The following is a 22,044-nucleotide window of genomic DNA, read 5'->3' on the forward strand; positions in this document are numbered from 1 at the left end:
CTTGCACTTAGGACAGAAGAATCCCATGCACTGCTACAGGCTGGGGACTGACTGGCTAAGTGGCAGTACTGCAGAAAAGGACCTGGGGATTACAGTGGACAAGAAGCTGCATATAAGTCAACAGTTTGCCCTTGTTGCTAAGAAGACTAATGGCATATTGCACTGCATTAGTAGGAGCATTGCCAGCAGATTGAGGGGAAGTGATTATTCCCCTTTATTCAGCACTGGTGAGGCTACATCTGGAGTATTGCATCCGGTTTTGGGCCTCCCATTACAGAAAGGATGTGGACAAATTGGAGAGAGTCCAACAGAGGGCAACAAAAATGATTAGGGGGGTGAGGCACATGACTTAAGAGGAGAGGCTGAGGGAACTGGGCTTATTTAGTCTGCAGAAGAGAAGAGCAAGGGGGGATTTGATAGCAGCCTTCAACTACCTGAGGGGCGGTTCCAAAGAGGTTGGAGCTAGGCTGTTCCCAGTGGTGGCAGATGACAGAACAAGGAGCAATGGTCTCAAGTTGCAGTGGGGGAGGTCTAGGTTGGATATTAGGAAAAACTATTTCACTAGGAGGGTGGTGAAGCACTGGAATGGGTTACCTAGGGAGGTGGTGGAATCTCCATCCTTGGAGATTTTTCAGGCCTGGCTTGACAAAGCCCTGGTTAGGGATGATTTAGTTGGGGTTGGTCCTGCTTTGAGCAGTGGGTTGGACTAGATGACCTCCTGAGGTCTCTTCCAACCCTAATCTTCTATGAATCTATGAACCAAAAAATCTAGATCATGTGAAAAATTCAGCAGGTTTAAATACCTTGGCAAGTTCTTATTGAAGGAAGGTTTTTAGACTCCATGGTACAAGATTGTGAAAGGGATGGAGGGTAAAATACAAATCTGCCCAGTATATGTATTTAAAATATACACCTCTACCTCGATATAACGTTGTCCTCAGGAGCCAAAAAAACTTACTGCATTATAGGTGAAACCGCATTATATCGAACTTGGCTTTGATCCACCGGAGTGCGCAGCAGCTCTTTCTCTCTCTCCCCCCTCCCACCCCCCCCCACCCACCCCCGAGCACTGCTTTACTGCATTATATCCGAATTCGTGTTATATTGGGTCACGTTCTATCCAGGTAGAGGTGTATATGTGCAAAGACCATCTATTCCTCCAGTTTGTTGGTATTGTGATGTCCAGCTTGTCATGTTTCAAGTCAAATAGCTCTCCACATCTGATTGCATGAGATAACAAAAGTTTTTTGGTAACAGGATAGTTACCTGGAGCAAGAGGGCTAAAAAAATGCATAAAGTATAAACATACGGAGAATAGATTCTGTTCTTTCAGCGTTTTAAGTTTATTTTGGGCCATTTGCTAGTGCTCTCTATGGTCAGTTTCCCTTGTTTATGTAGAGGTCCCATACAGCAACAGGGAAGAAACATTTTTAAAGAGAACTTGGCATGGGGCTTGAGCAGATGCAGCACCTGAAAATGCTTTTAACAAGTCCCTTGAAACTGGCTAAACTTCAAATTGGTGTATGTCTTTAAAAACTCCATCAGACCAGAGTTCTGAAACTAAGAGGTAAAATGCCAGGTTATAAGAATTGATCTAACTTCACATCAAGTGCTAAAGATGGGAATTCTGAACTTGGCATTAAGGGGTTAATACAGTGGTTCTCAACCTTTCTGGACTACTGTACCTCTTTCTGAAATCTACTTTGTCTTGCATACCCCAAGTTTCATCTCACTTAAAAACGACTTGCTTATAAAATCAGACATAAGGACAAAAGTGTCACAGCACACTGTTACGGAGAAATTGCCTCCTTTCTCGTTTTTACCATAGAATTATAAAATAAATAGATTGGAATATAAATATTGGACTTGCATTTCAGTGAGATACTTGAATCTGTTTCACTTGTGAGCCTTGTCTGAAGCCTGAGCGGTGGGGCCTTGGGCTGAAGCATGTAACTTTGCGGGGCCCTCTGGCATGGGCCCCCTAGCAACTGCCATGCTTGCTACCTCCTAATGCCAGTCCTCATTTGTGACCCCCTAAACCTGTCCTATGGCCCTCCTGGGGGTTGCCATCTCCAGGTTGAGAAACACTGATTTAGATGAGTTGAGTACCTCCTGGATGACCTTTGCGTGTCCCGGGGGGTATGTGTACTCCTGGTTGAGAACAACTGGGTTAATAAGAAACCCAAGTTTTTATCAGCATAATTTGTGAGAGTGCTTTGTCTGGCAACTGTATATATCTTCCTTAATTACTGGGAGACCTAGAAGAAAAGGCCAGTAGAATACTGTGAACTTGATGCTTGACCCAGGGATGTTAAAAATTGGTTTTAATTACCAATGACCATAGGGAAGAATGTATTAAGCTGCTTCATAAGCATGAAAAAAACCCCTATAAGGTCCATTTAGGTTTTCCAGATCACTGGCTCCCGTTAGCATCTTGCCTGTATTCCTGATACCTTATTGCTCAGAGGAAATGAGTTTTTAAGTATACTGCAAAGCCACTTATTGGTCCATGTGGAAAGCTGGCTCCAGCTTTTTCACCCAAAACACTTTACACTGGAAATAGCTTAACTTCTTGTTCATTGACAAGACGTTTACGTAGCATTCCAGTTCTTTTTTGCTTCTAATGGAAGCTAACATTGACATAAGCATTACTGAAACATGGTGGAACGACAAATCAGTGGGGGACTGTAATTCTTGGCTATGAACTACAGGAAGAGCATTTTAGGTTGCAGAGGAGTGGGAATAGCATTAAACCTAGAATTCCATAGAACAGGCAAGTAAAACTGAGTGGAGGACCACACAGTGAAGTTTGTAAGGAGACCAATCTCAAGTCCCAAGACAACAAACACTTCAGAAGGTTTATATCAGCAGCCCTCTGACCAGGAGAAGGATATTCAGTGAATGTTAAGGGAGATCAGAGCCAAAAAAGTCTAATAAAATTACATATGACTTCCAGTCTCAGACTGGCCCCGTGTCAAAATGGGACAAGGTTTAGAAGTAGTTTACTTGATACTTTATATGATGGCTTCTTGGAGGACTTAATCTTTTGGAGAACTGGTGTAGATCTGTGTGGACATTCTAATTGTAGTTTAAGAATATCTTATTTTGATGTAGCTGAAGCTGGTAAAGACTCAGGTTTAACTGATATAAGACGTTCTTAAACTAAAATTGGTGTCTACACCTATACTTACACAACCCTTTTGTTATGGTATTACAATTCAACTAGTTACTGCGGTGAAAATCTGTAGACACGCCTGTAGAAATTTAGGACTTGGTTTTCAGGGTAGAATGACTTCATAAAGCAGAAACTAAAGCCGTATCTACACGACCACTTATGTCAGCAAAACTTGCGTTGCTCAGAGGTGTGAAAAAACACCTGCCTGAGCAATAGAAGTGGTAGCATGCACAGCGGTATGTTTGTGGGAGAGCTCTCTCCCGTCAGTATAGCGCGGCTACACGAGAGATCTTAGAGCGGCGCAGCTGCCTCAGTATAGCTGTGCTGCTGTAAGGTCTCTAGTGTAGTCGTCGTCTAAATCCAGCCTTTTATGTATCAAAGAATGCAGCGGATTGTGGGAAAACTTGATAAATAGAAACATTTTCACAATCTCCATATTCTCATCAGATCTAATGAAGAGGCAAAAGGGCACAATCCCACTTTTTTTCTTGCAGATGACCTCTTGCCCCATATGAAAGGCTTTCAATTTCTAGGAAAGAGTAAGGAGAAAAATCCTTTTTCTATATAGAATGACTGATCTCAATAACTCCCTTTGAGCAAAGGGGTACATTTTTCCCTTCCAGATCAGAAGTTGGCATCTCTGCTGTCTGACTTGCCATGTGTAGGGTTTGATATTTGTTGTTTACTGCAGGTTTATACACACATCAAGTACATATAATACTTTGCTTCGTTTGATTTCTAGCTCTGTATCTTCCATTGAGGGGATGTTGTGAATAAGCTTAGGTACCAGTAGCATTTCTGTTACCTGACCCCAAGGCCCTGATCCCCGGTTTCATTCCTTACTTGATCTGAAAATGCCATATACAGGAGCAGCAAAGGGGGCCAGTCTTGTTGCGTAACAGCAAAAATGCAGGAGACCAAGAAAAATTAGTCCTGTGCTTGAAACCTCTTTCTAAAACCATCAGGGAAGCTAAAATTGTAACAAGGTTCTTTAACTTCAGTGGAAGCTCAGGTAAGCTTATAGTGATTAACTTCTGTTGGAGTCCAAAATAATTTTTAACTGTGCAAAACTTGGACACGCGTTTATTAGATCTCCACATACCATGAAAGCATTGATTTGTCATGAACCTTGACAGTGAGATGTGAATACTGACCAAATGCCTATAAGCCAGTGCTAATACAGTCCTGGTTAACACTGTATTTTTAAAATGGGCCAACTCAAATTCACGTCCTTTGGATCATACGGCTATAGCATAAACTTTCAGCTGAAGGCCCTTTCATTAGAAAATGGGGGAGAGATTGTTTTCATATCTGATGTATAAATATTATCCTGCTGTTTATAAACTTCCCCAGATTAGTCATTGCCACCTCCTTCTCAGACCTGGTCTACTCCTAAAACATAGATTGACCAAGCTACGTTGCTCAAGACCGTGAAAAATTTTACACCCTGAGCACCATAGTTTGGTCAACGTAACCTCTGGTGTAGACGTGGCCAGGTCAACAGAAGGATTCTTCTATTGAGTTAGTCACTGCCTCTTGGAAAGTGGATTACCTACATTGATGGAAAATCCCCTTCCATCGGTGTAGGAAACATCTACACTATAGTGGCGTAGCCCCAACTATGCCTCACTGTCATGTAGATGTACCCTCAGGGATTTCATGATTTCAGTTGTTTAGGTGAGGGTGTTAAGACTGTCTGAACTCTGATTCATGGAAAAAAAAAAGACAATCTCTTGGAAAAGGATTTGGAACATGATCTGTGTGATTGATTAGCCAGCCCTCACCCTGCTCTAGTGAGACATATTAAATTACAAGGAGTGCAACACCAGACATGTCTTTTCTGTCCAGCCCTAAATTAAGTGTCTTGAATCTTATTCATCGATTCCAAGGCCAGAAGAGACCATGGTGATGAGCTAGTCTGACTTCCTCTATAACACAGGCCAAGAACTTCCCTAAAATAATTCCTAGAGCAGATCTTATGGGGGGAAAAAAATCAATCTTGATTTAAAAATTGTCGGTGATGGAGAATCCAGGCCACCCCCACCCTTGGTAAATTGTTCCACTCGTTAATTACCCTCACTGTTTTAAAAAAAAAAAAGCTCTTATTTCCAGTGTGACTTTATCTAGCTTCAATTTCCAGCCATTGGATCATGTTCTACCTTTCTCTGCTAGATTGAAGAGCCCTTTATTAAATATTTGTTCTCCATTAAGATACTGTAATCAAGTAAATCCTTAACCTTTTTTTGTTAAACTAAATATGTTGAATGCTTTGAGCCTGTCCCTATAGGATATATTTTCTAATCCTTCAATCATTCGTGTGGCTCTTCGCTGAACCCTTCTTGAACATACTCCTTGAATTGTGGGCACCAGAACTGGACGCAGAATTTCAGCAGCAGTCACACTAGTGCCAAATACAGAAGTAAAATAACCCCCCTACTCCTCCTTGAGATTCCAGTGTTCACGCTTCCCAAGATCACATTAGCTCTTTTGGCCAGAGTGTCATTTTGGGAGCTCATGTTCAGCTGATTATCCACTAGGGCCACCATATCTTTTTCAGAGTCACTGCTTCCCAGGATAGCGTCCCCCATTTTGTAAGTGTGATCTACATTCTTTTGTTTCTAGATGTTTACATTTAGCCATATTAAAACACACTCTTTGCTGGCCTCCAGTTTACCAAATGATCCAGATCGCTCTGAATCAGTGACCTGTCCTCTTCATTATTTACTATTCCCCCAGTTTTTGTGTGCTTTGCAAAATTGATTGTTCAGACCTTGAGTTCTATTGAAGTTCATCTTGACTGATATCTTATTAGCACAGGTCCAAGGAAAACCAGTATTATAATAAATTTGCTACATCTGCCTACAAAATAAATCATTAATTGTCTGCTTCAAGCCATAAAAGATGGAAATGTCCTGGTAGCCTGAGAATTGCCAGTTTCTCTTCTCTCATCAAAAAAAATCAGTTATCAGTATTACAAGTTTATTTAGTATGAAAGGGTGGGTGACAAGTGAATGCAACAGAGTTCAGGCATTATAGATTTAGTTATAGTAAATACATGCTGACAACCTATATTAACAACTTAATTCCACCTGGGAAGTTAAAAACCTTCCTTTAAAATGTCTGTCGCAACTTGTATATAGAGTTCATGTGGGAATTTCTCTGAGCACTCTGCTCGCAGTGCAATGGTGCAGTTTATTTTAAAATTCTAGTATTCACTCTTCAGGGTTTAAATGTTCTGTGACAGATGAAATGTCCTATAAGATCACATCACTTGACACCACATAGAATTCTGTAATAAAGAAAAATACAGTATTTCATGATTGTAAGTGAACATTAATGGTGCAGGCAGGTAATACTTCCTACTAGAATTTTTTTTTGAAGTCCTGGGAGTACTTTCCGTTCTGATGAGTTATTGTAACACACTAGCAATGTGACCCTTAAAGCAATAGGCAGTGGTAAGGTTGAGAGTACATCTGTCATTTAAAGGTGTATAAACCATCTAACAGCGCGTTGGTTATAAAATACAAACTAGAAAATCAGAGAAGTTACAAACTAATGAAGAAACAAGCACCTGCGAGTAGGGAAATGCATCCAAACAACCTTAACTCTGCTCTACAAAGATGCCATTCTTGTTCCTTTCTAACCTACTCTATGGCATTTTATTTGGGTCAAGGACTGGGCTTTAGAAAGTCTGCAGCTGTCTTGCATTTGGAGAAGTTAGTATATGTGATCAGAGATGCATGAAGGCCAGTTACATACTCTACTGTAATGTATGTGTCCGGTACAAGCAAAAGGCAAACGTTAGTGTGGGGATATTAAGTGCTATAACTACACTACCGGATTGTAAAAGGCTTGAAGATGGGGACATATACAACTGCAGAGCTCTGAGCTTATAGTAGAAGTGAGTCTTAATGCAGAATAGAAATGATTGCCCTTAATGTACTAATTTTGGCTAATTGGGAATCACTTAGATTGAAAGACGTTTGGGGCAAGGATTGTCTCTTGTGTTTGTACAGTGCCTAGCACAATGAGGTCCTAGTCTGTGGTTGGGGCTGCTAGTGCTACAGTAATAATTTGTAAGTTATTTTTGTGGCATTCGTGGCTAGAAAGGCCGGAGTTAGTACAATCGCTATATAACTTGCGGTGTTTATGGTCTCTGAAATGAAACTTCGGGTGTTAAGGTGGCCTCAGTCTGACTTTCTGGAGTGTTGTTGAAGGCAGACATTATTTGGATGCTTTGAATTTCTATATGAAATGTTTGGTTTGGGGGGGCAGCAGGAGGAAGGTGGTTTGGGTTTACTAATAGGATTTTTGATATTTCCGGCATTTTTACATCGCTTTCCCCTGCGTATTGATTCAGGAAGCATGAACATCATATTTTGTTTGCTGAAATAGATCCTATCTCCCTTGACCAAGTGGGGTTGACAGGGCACACGTAACCTTGACTTAGTGGTGTAAAATCACGTTCATTCTCCGCGTCTGCCAGCAACTGCTTCAAGTAGCTACAGAGATTGAAATATGGGTGCTTATTGCCTAGCTGTGCTGAGAACTGCTACCGGCATCAGCCTAACGGCCACGACGACCCAAGCAGCTTAGTAAATGTTCGTACTTGTGAAAGGTGCCATACCTACAGCCATGGAGACTGTCCAGCAGAACAGACAGCGCAGGCAACTGCAACATGAACATCCTTGTGTTTACCTGGATGTGTTGCCTGTAAGTAAGAGGTAGTTTCTGTAACCATTCAAGCACTTTCCTCACTGCTGAAACTCTCAAGGGTGGTAACTAGTGATGGTGCAATCGATTTGATGATGTGGGCACTGGAATGAGGTGTCAGGCTCAGATGTGACTCTTACCAGCCATAAGATTGATTTGCTAATGATTTGAAGAGTATAATCTTGGCTGTATATAGTCTTATAGCAAAATAGTTCCACATTTCTTTACTATTCCCCATAGCCATCCCATTGCTAAGGCAATTAATCTCTTAGTGGTGTATGTATCCTGATGTTGAGAGGGTTGTACACGTAAACTCTCCTTACAACCAGTGGAGAATATCTCCTGTGTAGGAAAAAAGAGCCTACTGCTACCATGTGAGCTTTTAATTGGTCAGAGATCAAAGATGTAATGGATGTCTTGACGAAATGTGTCTAAACTCGGTTTGCCGAAGTCTCTGGACATCTCAGAAGAAGACAACCAGCCTCTCAGAAAACTGAAAAACTAAACATTCATTAAGCTAGTTTACTCACTGTCCTAGGAGTACAAGCATCTCTTCACATTTTGCTATAGCTCTTACTTTCACCTCTTCTGCTTCTTATTGAGGCCTGACCTCCACCCAGTTGGTGTCTATCAAGGCATAACTTAGGTGCCATCTTTTCATAACTGGAAAAATGATGCTAGAAAAGTGATTAAATTTTGACAAGTTTTGGGTAAAGCAGCACAGCCTCTAGCATCCAGGTTGATGGTACATAACAAATTGCTTCCCAGCTCTTTTTGAAAGCTGGCACAATTTGCAATGCCTTTCCCCTTACATCCCACAGACGGAGCAGGGCTTTAACTTCTGATATCAGAAGTAAAATGAACTGGAATTTTATCAACTAGCATCTTGTTCAGGTCACTGTTCTAGAGGTAGCAGGTGAGAACAGCCGAATGTATGAGGTAGAGTTGGGAAATGGGAAATGATAGTATAATTTAATCCAACCCTCTTTCCTCTCTCTCCCTTCTCAATGCAGGTCACAGAGCTGAACGAGCCACTGTCCAATGAAGAAAGGAACCTGTTGTCTGTAGCCTATAAGAATGTAGTGGGGGCACGGCGCTCTTCCTGGCGAGTAATTAGTAGCATTGAGCAGAAGACATCTGCTGATGGTAATGAGAAGAAGATAGAAATGGTCCGGGCCTACCGTGAGAAAATAGAGAAGGAGTTGGAAGCTGTATGCCAAGATGTGCTGAGCCTGCTAGACAACTATCTCATCAAGAACTGCAGCGAGACGCAGTATGAGAGTAAGGTCTTTTACCTGAAGATGAAAGGGGACTATTATCGTTACCTGGCTGAGGTGGCCACAGGAGAGAAGAGGGCAACTGTGGTGGAGTCTTCGGAGAAAGCCTATAGCGAAGCCCATGAGATCAGCAAGGAGCACATGCAACCGACGCATCCCATTAGGCTGGGTCTGGCGCTTAACTACTCAGTTTTCTACTACGAGATCCAGAATGCGCCGGAGCAGGCCTGCCACCTGGCCAAGACGGCTTTCGACGACGCCATTGCTGAGCTGGACACCCTCAACGAGGACTCCTACAAAGACTCCACGCTCATCATGCAGCTCCTTCGTGACAACCTAACGCTCTGGACAAGCGATCAGCAAGATGACGACGGTGGAGAAGGCAACAATTAGACCCCCCGATGGACTGGCAGCCGCACGCTGATGCTACTACTGCAGTCTTTATTTTTTTCCCACAAGTGGGGGGGGGGTCAGGGGTGGGGGAGGGGAAGGGAAGGGTAACCTTCCCAGGGAGGCCCCCACGACCTGTCTTGATTGCCTCTTTTGACATTTTTGCCAAAACACCACTAGTGGAAAGTCAGGCTGGCTGTGCTGGGTATGGAATGGCAGCCTCACACTGGCATATGGACTGTTCTGTAGATTAATAATACAAGTGGAGCTGTCTTTAATTTAACTTTATTGCTAGAAATAAAAGGGTTTAACGATGAAATAACTTGAATGAAATGGCCCTCACTTTAAAAAATGAAGTTCTGTGGTTCCAGTAAGGTTTCTGTGCATGTGTCTCCTCAGTTCAAGTGCCGTATGTTTACCATGTAGCAGTGCATCCCCAGGGTGCTCTGTGCCTGTCATGGCATAGCTTACAGTCCCAAACTGAACAGACTTACATTTCAGGGCTTCTAAAGCCCCAGGATTTAGGCCATTTAACTTTTTGTTAAGATGTTTATTAGGGTAGCTTACAGTATTAACACTAAATTACAGTTTACAGTATTTCTACATTACAGCCATATGTGACATCAAGCCATTGACTGTACATTTTCTTTTGCTAACTCTCTTGGCTCGCCATCCTTATCCAGTCCCCTGTGGACTGGCTTGGCTGGCCTTTGTCTCCCAAGGCCAGAAGACTGCCTGAGGAACATCAAAGCTGCTCTAGTTTTTGATCAGCAAATTAACAGATGCTTGGCAAGCGGCTGTTTAAACTGAGTCCACAGCAAAAGGATTAAGAACTTAATTAGAAACGGGGGAAACGTTAAACGAAAACACCACTAGATAAAAAGAATTCAGGTCTGTATGTCATGTACTGTTTGGTATTTCAAAGACCATCCTGATTTAAGGTACCACAGCTCCTTCCTCAGGGATGACGCTGCCATTTCACTGTCCTCTGACTTTCTCCCACTGTACCATGAGGTTTGTCAGCAGATCTCTGTAGCACCCAGACTCCTTGTTTTGTCTTCATGGCAGCTCGGTGTTCATTCTCCTGGGGAAGCCTGTGGTATAATGAGTGAAACCTCAGGAGTTTAGAAGCTCATTTGGTAGAGAAATCCACAAAGGAAGAGCTACAATCATAAACATTTCTATCAACTCTTGGGAGCCCTGGAAATTAGTTCTCTTCTAAAATACCCGTTTTCCAGGTCTGTTTGATTTGGCTGGGAGAAAATAAAGCTTACCAGGTAATATTTACCCCCATCTGAGTAAAGATTTTTTTTACACGATTGTTGGAAGTTCACTGCCATTTCCTTCTGATTTTGCAGATTGCTGAACTTCGTAGATTTTTAACTAAAACTACGCAGTAGAAGGAAACTGCACTCATTAATGTCCTATTAAAACAGGCTTTCATTGTCCCATTCAGTAGTCAGTCTGTAAACAGAGCATCTTGGTGTTGCATATACAGTACAATCAGTTTTATTGTACGGTTGGATACAGAGTCTGGCTCTATTGGACTTAAAGAGCTTTTTTTCCTTGATGTGACAGCAAAGATAACTCACTTTCTTAAAGATGACTCGTTAAGAGGAATGACCGAAATGTAGCTAAAATTCATAACCAAGAGTGACCTTGCAATTACATTGTCAAAGCTTTTTAATGGACTTTACAATGGAAATCATGCAAAGATATGCTCACTAGAAATGACCATGTGCACATATATTTTAAATGAATGTACTATATGCAACATCACAAAGTTTACACAGTGACTTCAAATGAAGCCCAACTCTGTAAACTTCAAATAGCCTGATTAATGATCCCTACTGGAAAGGTCACTAGGAAGAGGCTTGCAGCTTAGGTAACTGACAGAAACCTACAGTAAATGCCATGGACTGGAAGATTGATTTAGGCTTCTTAACTTAATTTAACTTCATGTCCAGTGAGCAGTGTTGTCCCTACCTGTATAATTTGGAAGTGATTTACTGGAATTACAAAACCTATTTTTTATTTCCGCTTTTGCTCTTGCTGCTTTAGAAAATTATGCAGGAAAGATCGCACAAGAGGGCTAAAAAAATGGAGTGGGGATAGGGACGGGGACTTGATTTTTAAGCAGCTTGAATGGTTTCTTTCATTTTTTTTAAGAAATGCACTTGCCTATGATACTGTCTCTCCAGTGAAATGAATACTGCTCCATTACTCTATTGATACAATATTGTGCATGCTAGTGTCGTATTTCTATACAGTAGCTTGAAATTTATTAACTTATACTGTAGATGTTATGTATTCCTATGACAAACTAGTCTTCAAAAATTTTTTAAAGTTTTTTAATTTATTTTTTTTTCTTTTGGGGGTAAAGTTTGCTCTACCAAATAGTTATCGTAACAAACTGATCTGTTATGGATGTTGCTATAGTGACATGCAATGATATATGATTTTGTTTTAAAAAAAGGAAACGCAAAAGAAACACCAGTGTTAGCTTAATCTTAATGTCTGGTGTATGTCATGGTGAAATTATAACTATTACAGTGTAGGAGAAGAATTACTATGTTCTTTGAATGAGCCTCTGTTTGTGCTTTTTGTCATGTTATGCAGTGAACTATTTTTAAGGTCTAATCAGTGATTATTTTTCCAACTCCGTGTTTCTGTAAGGAATAATTTCACTCACGGACCATTCTTAGCAGTTTTCCTCAGTGATGGAATATCATGAATGTGAGTCATTATGTAGCCGTCGTACATTGAGCAAATAAACTTACAGATCTGATGTCAGTGCTACTTAATTGTATTGCATTATGTGTTTGAATTTATTTTGTTCTTTGGCTCCGCTGGGATGGGAACTTCACTGCCCAGTTGATCTTTTTAAACTGTGTACTGGGGAATTTGTTTGCAGTGTTGTAGCTGTCTTGGTCCCAGAACATTAGAGGAAAAAGTGGGTGGAAGAAAGTCTAGGTACATTGGGTAGCAAGGTGTTAGTTGAGTAATTCGGACACTTCACTTACAGCCGATCACCAGAGATGTGGAGTAGCCTGAGATACTCTGACCTTTAGTAGCAGCAAAGCAAATGGTTTACAAGCTGCTGTGCAGTGATGGGCTCTTAAATAAAGCTAAACGTTGCATCTGACAGTCTGAGAGCCTTACCCAGACTTTCAAGTACAGAAAATGCCTATAGCCATCTTGCAATTTCTGGGCAAGTATGAGCAGTTCATATAAATAGAACAGGGAACATAATCTGAATCTTGGTGTGAAGGTGAGCTGAAACGTCACAAAGAAAGCAATCTGGCAAAACTATACTTTCTATCAAACATCACCTAGGGACCAGCAGCGTCTTTGTTTAGAAGATATCTAACTAGGTCACCTTGAGAATATCGCAACATGACTGAAGACTTCTGAGACCTGAGGCACAGTCCACGAAAGCTTATGCTCTAATAAATTTGTTAGTCTCTAAGGTGCCACCAGTACTCCTGTTCTTTTTGCAAATCTTTTTGTTCACTGAAATTCAGAGCCAGGTACACCAGTCCCCATGAAACCCTGGTTTCAGAAAGATATCGGGTCTCTGAAAACTGACAGTTTTGGTACAAGATCTGATGGCCAGAGATCACGTTGAGTGTTTAGTTTGATTTTTGCTTTTCTATGGATGGTAAAGACCTGTTCAGCAGGAATAAGACAATTCAAACTACTATGAGACCAAAACACATCTGTAGACTTAAGATTAAAGTGTCTTGGCTACAGCTGTGGTAACTAATACTTTAATAGTGACCACTGTGCTGTGTGGGAAGAGCAGGATGTTAAAATGTAGATGTCCACAAATCGTAAAACATTTGCTGTTGTAATGACTTGTTTCTATCAAAACAGTAGTTTCTCAGGACACCTTTGTGGACTAACAATTTGTACTTTTAGCCTATTTCATCTGAATGTCACAAATTAGTCCTCAGTAAAATGAACGTTAAAATAGTAAGGCCCAGGTCTGTAAGTAAAGAGTAGCCTCGAACAGCAAGCAAGGGAATAATTTTTTTTAAAAGGCAGCTGTAGAATATACAACTCAATGTACTAGCTGAGCTTGGCAGAATACATTTGGAAGAGTACGCACCTTGGAATTTGAGTTTCTAAACAGGCTTTCCCGTCCTATGAACGTTCACTTCATTTGACAACTTCAGTGTAGAGACGTGCCATGTCACTTAGATGTAGGCTAGAGCCGAAGTGCCAGGAGCTAGCCTGTTTTCAGAGTCTTAGCTGACTGCCGAAGTACTGGTCAACTGTTTGAACGCTTTTGTGTAGAGCCATCTGTTTCCATGGTGACGTAAGCACCAACCCCCTGCTTCACAGAGTTTGACCATACACAAGACCAGGATTGAAGGTGTAGGGTTATTCATGGGGGAAGGAATTGTTTCAAGAATTGGGTTTGAAAGCTACTACTAGTGTGCGAGGAGTCTAGCCCCACTGGCAATCTGTGCGTGCTGGTCCCAATCCAAGAATTGGCAGGGGTAGGGAGATTGGGGAAAGTTGTGGGTGTTTCAGGTGTCCAGGTCTGGTCCACGTTTTGCCGGGACAGCTGTGTGGGCTAGGAGTATGGAAAAAGTCACACAACCCAGGTGCCATAGCTATACTGGCAAAGCCTCCAGTGTAGATGCAACTAAGCCACCAGCAGAGAGCATCTGGCCTAGTTAACCTCATTCGGGGAGGTGGTGATACTATGGTAGCAGAAAATCTCCTTCTGTCAGCATAGGCTGCATCTACACCAGAAGGCTATGCTGACATAGGTTTGTTAGCCACTGTGGCCACCGTGAAGTCCCACCGTAGCTAGTGATCCTTCCAAAATGGAAGGGGGTGTGGGGGGAGAGGCCTTGAGTCTTTGAGTCTTCTGTAGATTGGTTACTCTCCCTCTTTGTCAATGACTGTCCAAAGCCAACCACCAGCTTTGTGCCTTTTACTGCATCCTTTGTGCTGTGTAGGCACCTTGACCAGTTCACCTTTCAATCTATTAATATTAATTTAATGCCTGGAGAGTTGCTCTCATAAGGTGGATTCTGCCCTCTGATGGAACAATGCTTTGCTTAAAGTCTCTCCGTGCAGACGGCTTTTACGATTGTGGCTGCTATTGAAATCGCTCTCTGTGAAAGGGTGCATGCGTGTGCGTGAGCAGTTCCAATCTTGGTCTCACTGGTGGGAGGGGGTGATGTAGTGTAGCTAGTAAGACTCACTCTAGACTCCTTTTTTCCAGGAAGTAACTGGGAGGCTCTAAACTGCTCCATCAGCAGCTCCTAATCTGCAGTGGGGGGGGGGGGGGAGGGGAGGAGGGATGGGCAGTAGGAGAAGCACCAACACTACCAAGCACATCTGGCAGCCGTCCCTCCAATCCTCACTCAGATACGGGGTTGGTAGCAGAAAGCAACGGACTTGTGGGTGCCTGGAATGTGTTTTGGCGCTTGTCTCAGGATGCTCTCCTGACGCGGGTCTGGGGTCTGCCCCACCTCAGTAATAAGGACAGAGCCTTCCTGCTTCCTCAAAAGGAATGAGGAAGTAGGTGTGGAGGAGGGGCCCTACCTAGCACTCAGTAAGGCCAGCTGATCGGGATTAGCTAGTTTTCTGTTCACTCCCCCCACAGTGTCATGAGTGCACAGCTGTTCTTTCTACCCTAACTTCCCCCACGCACAGCCTGCTTCCCAGGTAGCAGCTGCTGCTTCCTCCAGACAGCGCCAGCCTGCTTTATCTTCAGGCAAACGCTGCCTCCCACTTGCTTGTCACAGCACAAGCAGCTGGGAAGCCCCTCCCGCTTCTAAGAAAAGGAGGCGCGTGTCCTGATCTAAGTTCAGAAAGAAGACGGCTGGCTCACCCTTCTCTAAAAGGGAGGTGCGGGAATCCTTAACCCTGCTGTGTAGATTTCCTGCTCTTTGACTTGATCTGTTTTAATAACTACCCACCTTGTACGTGAAACACATACCCTGCCTTTGTCTTATTTCAAGTAACTGTTCCTCCAAGTAACCATGCTCATTTGTGGGGCTGTTCTGTGGGTTAATAGTTGTTTTTCCCCTTAAAATTCTCCTTTCAACTCCTGGCTTAGGTCAAAAGTCAGATGGCCTTTGCTCTTGGGCTTGAGCTCAGAAGGGAAAGAAAGAACCTTGTAGCATTAATGATCCTGCGCCGCAGTGGGGTTTTTTTCACGTTAAAAGCCTTGTTATACAGGCTCTTGGGGGTGAGGGGAAAACAGCTGCATCTTCCTTTCCAGGTTTACTCACCATGACTTCCAGGAATATACTGGTCCCAGAGGAGTGGGGGTGGAGAAAGAACAGTTCTAGTGCTAAAACAGAAGTTGTTGAATAAATAGCGACGTGCATTAAACAGCAAGGAGTTGGCTCCCAGCCCCAGCTTTTTAAGTGGCTTGCAGTGAGTGTGTATATAATATATAAAAAACCCTCCTTCCCTTGAAACTGTACACCTACAATGTGCCTGGGTTGACTCATTCGCCCTACAAATGAGCTCCATGCCGTAGAGGGTACAGTCTGTACAACTGTCTTTCCAGCTTTGGGAGAGCAAAAACAAATAAGGTCTCTGCAGAACCACCTGACCTCCAACAAATAGTTAAGTGTGATGTGGCCGGGAGATGCAGTCGGGGCTCCCTGTTTGTAGAGCTCTGTTTGGTTGAACCTGCATGAACGTCTCTCAAAGTGTCTAAATCTTTCCCAAGCTGCTGGCACCTTTAACAGTTTCTGGATAACAGCCTAGCCCATGAACTGAGGTCTCTCGATCGCTATACAAGGAGTTGGTGCCACCTTGTGCATCTGTTCATGGGTTCTCTGGTTAACAGGCCATCTCTGCCGGGGTCAGGATCAGGAGGTGATGTAACCAGTCTGCAAGGTAGGCTAGTCAATCCCTGGAGACACAGTCTGGGTGCTCTAGGGCTCCATCCTGCACTGACTTAGCAAACCATTGACATGCACGCTTCCCTTCCACTGGAGTTAATGGGACCGAAGCGTGTGCTTTGCTGAATCGGGGCCTTGACCATGAACCAGTTGTAACCCAACGAGAGCCACCCCCCAGCCACAACCCTTAGACCTTAGACCGCTCCTGTACCCCTACCCCTCTGTGTGTTGTACTGGACCATTGCAGCACAGGCGGTGTGGTACAAGCTGGGTGGCTGGTGCTTGGCTGCAACCGACAAAACGCCACCCACGCCAGCCTCCGAGACCGGGGGCTTGCGAAATAAATGACCAGCAGCCCCGGAATGCCACATGTTTGTGGTGTCAACATTCTTGGGTACTTCCTCTGTGAAAGTGCTAGATCCCGAGAACTGCTGAGTACTCCTCCCCCCACCCACTCGCCCACCCCGAGCTGCACGTTCACCAGCCACCAGAACGGGAAGAAGCGAGAAAAGCCAAGCCAGGTGCCGCTCTGTGTGACATCAACACTGGTCAGCTCTGAGGGCCCGTTTCACACGGGGACATGACAAATAGTCACATTTGCTCTTTGACTGAGGACAAGCAGGGGATCTCAGTACTTGTTAAATAACACTGGGCTTTCCTTTCAAGTCTTCCTGGTTATCAACATGCTTTGGCAGAACTTTAAATGATTCATTGATTTCCTGGCCCAAAGGAACCGTTGTGATCTAGGCTGACTTCCTGTATACCATAGACCACAGAACTTCCCCAATGTAATTCCAGCGGCCAGGGGATGTCATCTTGTTCTCGGTTTGTACCGCACCTAGCACAACTCGGTCCTGGTCCATGGCACTGGGGGCTCCTAGGTGCTGCTGTGACACAAATAATACATCATCATCATAATTAAAATGGTCATTCTTAGCACAGCTGTATCAATCATTCATGTAGACACCGATTTTTAAATGACCCACTAAATAAGAGACTATATTATTCCTATAAGCAGACTTTGATTAGCTTAAGCATCTCTAAACTGGTCTCTGTTCCTGACCATGGTTGCTATTTGATGCTCATTCTTTTGATTATGAGGATGAAGACTTGAAAATTAGCGTGAGGCAGGTAAGAATCCAAGAGGAATAGCATCCTGTCAAATCTGCCTGTCGTGGTGTTCGGTTAAAGAGTTGGAACTGATGTTTCTCCAGCGTTTAGGGGATAGAAATAACGAAATTGCGATCTTGACTTCCAAAGCCAGTGTCGAAGGCTGGAGAGTCTTTGTCTCATCTACTAGTTAATCAATCATGCAGCTTCTTTACTCAACTCAAGATAACGCTGGCCCTTATCAGTTCCATAAAAAGCCCCAATCTTCATCAAACAAATACGGAGAAGCTGGGGCCCCAGCGAAGTACAGGCTCCTGTATGAGATTCCTTCAACCTCTAGTCCAAGACAGAAGGGAAGAGGTCGGTTTAACTCTGACTTTCTTTGCTTTTAATTGCTCTGTGGCATGGCCTTAAGTCTGGACACTCTTTGAAAGCAGCTGTCCTAGCAGGATCCCAGCTTGCTTTTACGATGGCAGTCGTCTGAAGAAGTCCCCATTCCAACCGCACCAAGAGCTGAATGGACTGTTTCAAGGTTTCCCTTGACTGTGCAATCCGTGACAGAGCTCGGCAAGCAGGAATTCCTCCCATCTTGCTGAAATGCTGAGTCTGACTCCTCTTCCGGCCCCCGCATTCTCTGCTTCTCGCCTCCTTCCCAGAATTTCTTTAAACAACCCAGAACTGTGTGTGCCCAGCAGCGCTTTCAACACCCCTCTGCAGGCATGAAAAACCGCTCATAGGAAAGAAGGTTCGCCTAACTTCCTCTTCCAGCTGAATAGGGGCTGCAGGGGGCTTGGGAGCCCCAAGGAACCCACCCATGATCCCGTGGGGCCACCACTAGCGTTAAACCGAGCTCAGCACCCAAGAAGTTCGGCTGAGCCCTTCTGAAAGCCATGGCCGTAGGGCTGTTGATCCCTGCAGCTGTAAAAGCTGCCACAGGAACGGCTCGGCCCAAGTGAGGATAAAAATGCACCCTGGGCCCTGTCCTGGAGCACAAGGACCCGTAAAGCAGGGCCTCTGCGGGCGGGGGAAGGGAGGAAGAGCACGGAGCAGGGGCTGGCTTACGTCCTTCGGTTTCAGCTTTGACTGCTTTTTACCGAAAAATCCCGACTTCCACGGAAACGGTCACTCCGTTTTTACTGATGGTCACCCCAGCGTTGGACCACTGAGGCACCGGATAAGTGACTGCGGTCAGGCAATCCAGATGTGACCATTAGCTCTGAGCGCTCCGTAGGGCTCAGGCCACGTTCCTGGACTGCTGGTTAAGGGAGCTGCAGCTGCTGGTAGGCAAAGGAAGTGCTGGGAATTCCCCCCCTCCCAGTGCTCCTCGAGGCGCACAGAGCAGGCCTTGCTGGCCGCAGGCAAGCTGCGGAAGGGGTGAGTCACCTCCGTGCTATTTGCCTTCCTCCCCTCCTGCACCCAGCCCTCCCAGGCATTTGCTGCACTCCGGCTAGCTCCTGTTAACAGAGCTGTGCCGAGAGCCTTCGCCCAGCCGGGGAAGCTCGGCCCGTTGGGCCTGCGCTGTGACTCGTCGGCCTGGCGCCAGGCTCGGCAGTGATCCCAGCCGCGGGGCTGCACCATGGACTGCAGCCGGCTGGAGCTAAATGAACACAGGGCTGAGGGCAGTCGCTTACTGACCGTGGAACAGCCAGGTCCAGCTGGAGAGAGGCCAAAGGAGGGAGATGGCTACTGGGCGGGCTAACTGGCTAGCTGTAGGCCTGGGCCAAAGCCCCGTCAGCTCCCATGGGCTTTGGAGCAGACCCTAGACAGCCGCATACGGGGCTGGACAATCTAGATTAGATTTTGCCTCTCAGCTTTCGTGACCAGTCCCTGCTAAGCCTGCCCTCCCCGCCCCATGCCACTTTCATGTTGCACTGCATAACCTGCCCGCAGCTTTCTTTGCCAGGGGCAGGGGTGACCACCCAGGCCCCCTCCGGTTGTCCACTCAAAGCCACTTCGAAGTGTGTGCTAGCCACTGCGTGGCAGCCTGGCCCCCCTGTCCATCCTAGCGCAGCTCTTGCCTTGCCTTGTTTTCAGCCTGTCTCCCGTCTTCGCAGGATCTCTCCGCGCTTTGCCCTTACCCCGGTAGGCCGTGGGCCCTCTGGGCAGGTCACGCTCTGTCTGTATGGACTGAGGGGGGTGGGAGAGAGCCCATTCACCACTCTGGGCACTTTGGAAGCAGTGAGGCGGTACTGGCTTTAGTCCTAAGTGATTAACGAATTGGCTGGGGGAGTCAGCTTGTCAGCTGGAAACAGTTCAAAGGGGGAAGGCGTGGAGCTCCGAGAAGTGTGATCTCTCCTGCCCTGGGAGGGACGGGCTTGACGGCGGTGGGGAACGCGCACTTATCAAGCACTTGGTGTTGAGCCAGGCATTGGTGATCAGGCCGGTTTGCACTAAGAATTCAGGCGGAGGGAGGGAAGCTGAGATCAGGCGATGTTCCTGCTCGGTGGGCAGCCCTTGTGCTTTGACAGGTGCTTCCCCATCCTGGGCACTCTGGTGCCCATGGCTGCCGAAGTGGGCACCCTCTTGCCTTTCATGGAGCAGCGCTTTCTCCGAGGGATCTCCCAGGTGGTGGGTCAAAAAGCCAGGTCCAGGGAGCCCTCCCCTGCCCCAGACTGACCGCTCACCCCGGCCCAGGCCCAGCCTCTGGTAGTAATGCCGTTTGTTCCAGCAGGGCTGGCCTGGCACCATGGCCGTCTGCTGGAGAGAGCCCTGGACAATCAGCGCACACAAGGGAGAGCCTGTGGCGTGCTGCGGAGCCCATGTTGGTCCCCCCATGCTGCCCGGGCAGCGGATGGAGCCGTGAAAGCCAGGGGGAGGATTCCTACAGTGGAAGAGCAGTGTAGGGCCATTGTACACAGCTGCAGGCTGCCCGCACCTCTGGCAGACCACAAGGGGGAAGGGGATCAGGGCTAGGCCTCTCGTGACCAACACCGGGGGGGGCCTGTGGCTGCCCTGTCAGTCCCCCCAGCTGCTGAGAACGTGGGTGGTGCAAAGTTGGGGAGTAAGAGGAGAGGGGGAAAAGAGTCAGGTTAGGTCCGTGAGATACCACCGGCTCCGTTGCTTCTGCCTTTGCCCGTGTCTCTCAGGAGGGCCGATCACTCTGTCATGGCCCAGCCCCATGCAAATACAAGAGGAGCAAACCTCCGTCGTCCCTGGCTTCAGTGGAGTCAGCGTGGACAAGTGGGGAGAGCAGGAGAGGAGTGAGGCCAGCTGTAGCGCTCTGGAAGGCAATGTGGGCTAGTGGTTAGAGCCGGGGGGGCGGCGCTGTGGCATCCAGTAGCCGGCGTTCCTAGCCTTGCCACTGACTCCCGGCGTGAGGTTGGCTAACTCAGATCCTCGTTTTGGTAAATATTGAAGAGGGCAGGTCACCGATACTGGCTCATTTTGCTGAGCCGGACGCAAGCAAACGCGATGTGTTTTTAATACGGCTAAATGTCGACCTGTAGGAACAAAGGGTGTTGGCCATGCAGGGTGTGGGCCACAGGACGGGGGGTGCTACCCTGGGAATCCTGAAAAAGGGGCGGGGGTCGTGGTGGATAATCAGCTGAAAGCAGCTCCCAGGGTGACGCTGTGGCCGAAAGGGCTAATGTGATTCTGGGCTGCGTCCCCGGGACTGTGGAGAAGGAGCAGAGGGTAGTTCACCCGGGATTTGGCACTGGGGCCATGCTGCTGGAATCCGGTGTCTAGATCTGGTGCCCACAATTCATGAGGGAGGTTGATGAATTGCTGAGGAGTTGGAGAAGAGGCCCACGAATGAGCTCCTGGGGTCTCTCACTGCAAGGCAGGTTTTCGAACCTTTTAATTCGTCTGTTTAGCTCCCCCAAGAGCCAGTCACGGGCTGACTTGTTTAGTCTGTAGCTATCACCGTGGGGAACAAATACTGAATAATGGGCTCGTCAGTCTAGCAGAGAAAAGTCTAACACCAGCCACTGGCTGGAAGTGGAAGCTAGACACATCAGACTGGAAATAAAGTGCTGTTAACGATGAACGTGATTAACCAGTGGAACAACTTACCAAGGGTTGAGGTGGATTCTCCATCGCTGACGGTTTTTAGAGCGAGAGGGGCTGGTTTGGTAACAGCTCTGCTCTAGGAATGATCTCGGGGCAGTTCGCTGGGCTGGGGGCAGACTAGATGATCGCAGGGGTCCTTTCTAGCTTCAGAATCTCGGAGTGAATCTGTGCCTCGGTTTCCCCTTCTATAAAAGGGGGACAATGGCACGACTCCACCTTGGCAAGCCTCAGGTTTCTGGTGCTGTGGCAGGGTAATGGGTGATCCTCCCTCACTTGCAGACGCTCTCCTGGGGGTAAGAACTTGCCTGCAAGATGGGGGCAGGTTACAGCCTGACCAGACAGCGAGAAACCTCAGGCAAGTGGCTGTAACACAGCTCTCTCGGGACTAGCCCTAGCTGCGGTCACCGGCTCCCTGCCACAATTCAAGCTGGCAGCGAGGGACTAGCAGTGACGCTCGAGTCCTGGAAGCATCCAGCAGCCGCCCCAC

The 22,044-nt window shown here is 46.0% G+C and overlaps 1 protein-coding gene across 1 annotated transcript in view; it reads left to right on the forward strand.

Moving 5' to 3' along the window:
* Window positions 1-12,343, forward strand: part of YWHAG (tyrosine 3-monooxygenase/tryptophan 5-monooxygenase activation protein gamma) — a 36,165-nt gene extending 23,822 nt beyond the window's left edge. The window contains exon 2 of the mRNA XM_005284433.4: window positions 8,902-12,343. Coding sequence (XP_005284490.1) covers window positions 8,902-9,558 — 657 coding nt within the window. The 3' untranslated portion in view covers window positions 9,559-12,343. The remainder of the gene's footprint in view (window positions 1-8,901) is intronic.
* The last annotated feature ends 9,701 nt before the right edge of the window (window positions 12,344-22,044 follow it).

This window comes from Chrysemys picta, chromosome 19 (assembly GCF_011386835.1).
Source record: "Chrysemys picta bellii isolate R12L10 chromosome 19, ASM1138683v2, whole genome shotgun sequence".
NCBI classification, from domain to species: Eukaryota; Metazoa; Chordata; order Testudines; family Emydidae; genus Chrysemys; species Chrysemys picta.